The following is a 2,398-nucleotide window of genomic DNA, read 5'->3' on the forward strand; positions in this document are numbered from 1 at the left end:
ACGAATATGAGTGAGTGAACGAACGAACGAATATGAGTGAGTGAACGAACGAACGAATATGAGTGAGTGAACGAACGAACGAATATGAGTGAGTGAACGAACGAACGAATATGAGTGAGTGAACGAACAAATGAACGAATATGAGTGAGTGAACGAACGAATGAACGAATATGAGTGAGTGAACGAACGAATGAACGAATATGAGTGAGTGAACGAACAAATGAACGAATGAGTGAGTGAACGAACAAATGAACAAATATGAGTGAGTGAGCAAACGAATGAACAAATATGAGTGAGTGAGCAAACTAACGAACAGACGAATATGAGTGAGTGAATGAACGAACGAAAAAATGAAAGAACGAAAAAACAAATAAATAAAAGTCTGGCCCCGGTCTTTAAGGAGTCAGTTCCTGAATAGAGAAATCACAGATGTACAATTAAAAAAAGGGATTTTGAAGAGTAATAAATAATGCCCATAAGCCCACAGGCCTCCAGTTTAAAACTAAGCCTTGTGGGTCAGTTTGACCCAAGGGGAGCAGGAGGGTTAATCAAACTCAACTCACTCAAACTTAAATACGATGAAAAAGAAACATGCAGACTTTCAAAGAATTCTACGCCTTTATCTGGGTCGAGTTTCTGTTCTGAAGCATCGGTTGTTAATCTACTCAAATACATTAGTTTGATTGTTTACATCTGAACTGTTTGTTTTTACAGTGTGTCAGAGATTTGTATAAAAAGTAATCTTTCTAACAGCTCGGGACTTTAAAGATGAAATCCAACAGATTGAACCACCTGTTTCCTTCTCCCTCTTCTGTTTTTTTCCTCACATCGTTGCCTTTCTCTTTCTCGTTCCCCCACTCTGCGAATTCAGCACCTCGCCGGGGATGCTGACTTGCTGCCAGTATCCCTTATGGGGGGTGGGGGGGGGTATCTGGTATCTGCAGTCTGGCTGCAATGGAGGGTTTCTCCCCCCCCTCCTCCCCTCTCACACTGCTGGTATGATATGATTGTTCTCTTCGCACCTCAAGTGAGCGCAGACGTTGGGGGTACAGTCTGATGGATGCAGGAGTGGGGAAACTGGGAATGAGTCAGGGGAGGCAGCATGCAGGAGAAAGGAGCGTGGGAGGGAGATGGAGGGAGGCGTAAACAAAAACACAGAGGGAGAGAGAGTATTTGTCTTTTCGATGAGTGTGTGCTGCAGCCGTGTCCTACTTGGCAGCTCCTGGGCCGGTTTGATGGTTCCCCTCCACTAACATGCTGTCGTTTCCTTTAGCTGCCTGACGAGGAGATGAGCAGCGTAGACGCTATCAGGTGAGCTTCTCCCCTCCATCCCTCTCTCCCTCCCTCCCTCACTGCTCTGCTCATATCTTCCAGCGCTCCATCATCACGCCCCCGTGTTCTCCCTGTCTTCTTCCTTTAAGCTCCTTCCCTCCCACTCTTCTTTCTGTCTTTCCACTCTTGCACAGAGTCTATCTGCCTCCCCTTTTTTCACCCCCTTTTTGGCTCAGCTGCTGCTGCTGGAGTGGCGTGGCGTTGGCGGCAGCTGTGCTGGTGTGTGCATGTGTGTTTGGGCTTTTCTCTGAGCTTTAAGGGGAAAGCTGGGCAGAAAGCACATACAGGCGGTGGTGGGGGGTGGGGGGTGGTTCCTCCAACCCCAGCGAGACTCCTGCCAGCTGGATTCTTTTCTTTTTTAATCTCTCCATCTCCAGGATGAAGCTGTGCGTGAGCAGAAGGTACTGATTTTGCATCTTTGATTTGGCTCAGATCTTTTTCTGTGACTTTATTTGTTTATGTGCCTGTTGGTATGTGATGCTGTCACTTTGTGCTTTCCGATGCAGTTCTGATCGGAATGATCTTTTATTTTATTTTATTTTATTTTTTCGCTGAATGAGCTCGATGATTGTGTGCAGAAGACCCTTTGGCGAGAACTGTTCGGGGAATCAATCACAAAGATTTCTAGTTGGTCTCGAACGCGTCAAGTTTGCAAAAACAAACAACCATCCATGACTCTAACGTGTGTCTCTGCATGTGTTTTCAACAGTCACCTGTAGGAGTACACTGATTATTTAGTATTACTGTGTTTTTAATGTGCTGAGAGTCTGAAATGTTAACTCAAACCTGAGTGAGAGCCTTCAAACGCTCGTGTAAACAGACTAATGAGCTTCATTACAATATTAGAAGAGCTCAAGCACTTTTCTGATTAAACTTGCATTAGACAGGAACTGAAGTAGCAACAAAAAAAAGGAAAAGCAACATAAAGGAAGTTTAATCCACATCTCTCTCTCTCTCTCTCTCTCTCTCTCTCTCTCTCTCTCTCTCTCTCTCTCAGGGGTGTCACTAGGTTTTAATGACAAGGGGGGCTTAGCCTCCAGGAGACGCACAGAATTTTGTATATATA

General features: G+C 45.0%; 1 protein-coding gene across 5 annotated transcripts in view; it reads left to right on the plus strand.

Moving 5' to 3' along the window:
- The window catches only part of si:dkey-174m14.3 (brain-enriched guanylate kinase-associated protein), a 45,868-nt gene that overhangs the window by 11,013 nt on the left and 32,457 nt on the right, over positions 1-2,398 (plus strand). The window contains exons 1-2 of one of the 5 annotated variants that reach the window (XM_014019984.1): positions 940-996; positions 1,274-1,311. In XM_014019984.1, the coding sequence (XP_013875438.1) occupies positions 955-996; positions 1,274-1,311 (80 nt within the window). In that variant the 5' untranslated portion in view covers positions 940-954. Of the gene's footprint in view, positions 1-939; positions 997-1,115; positions 1,312-1,363; positions 1,734-2,398 lie in introns of those variants that run through there. The other 4 variants (XM_014019980.1, XM_014019982.1, XM_014019985.1 and 1 more) reach the window with 4 other exon arrangements.

The sequence above is a fragment of the Austrofundulus limnaeus genome, unplaced genomic scaffold (genome assembly GCF_001266775.1).
Source record: "Austrofundulus limnaeus strain Quisiro unplaced genomic scaffold, Austrofundulus_limnaeus-1.0 Scaffold237, whole genome shotgun sequence".
Taxonomy (NCBI): domain Eukaryota; kingdom Metazoa; phylum Chordata; class Actinopteri; order Cyprinodontiformes; family Rivulidae; genus Austrofundulus; species Austrofundulus limnaeus.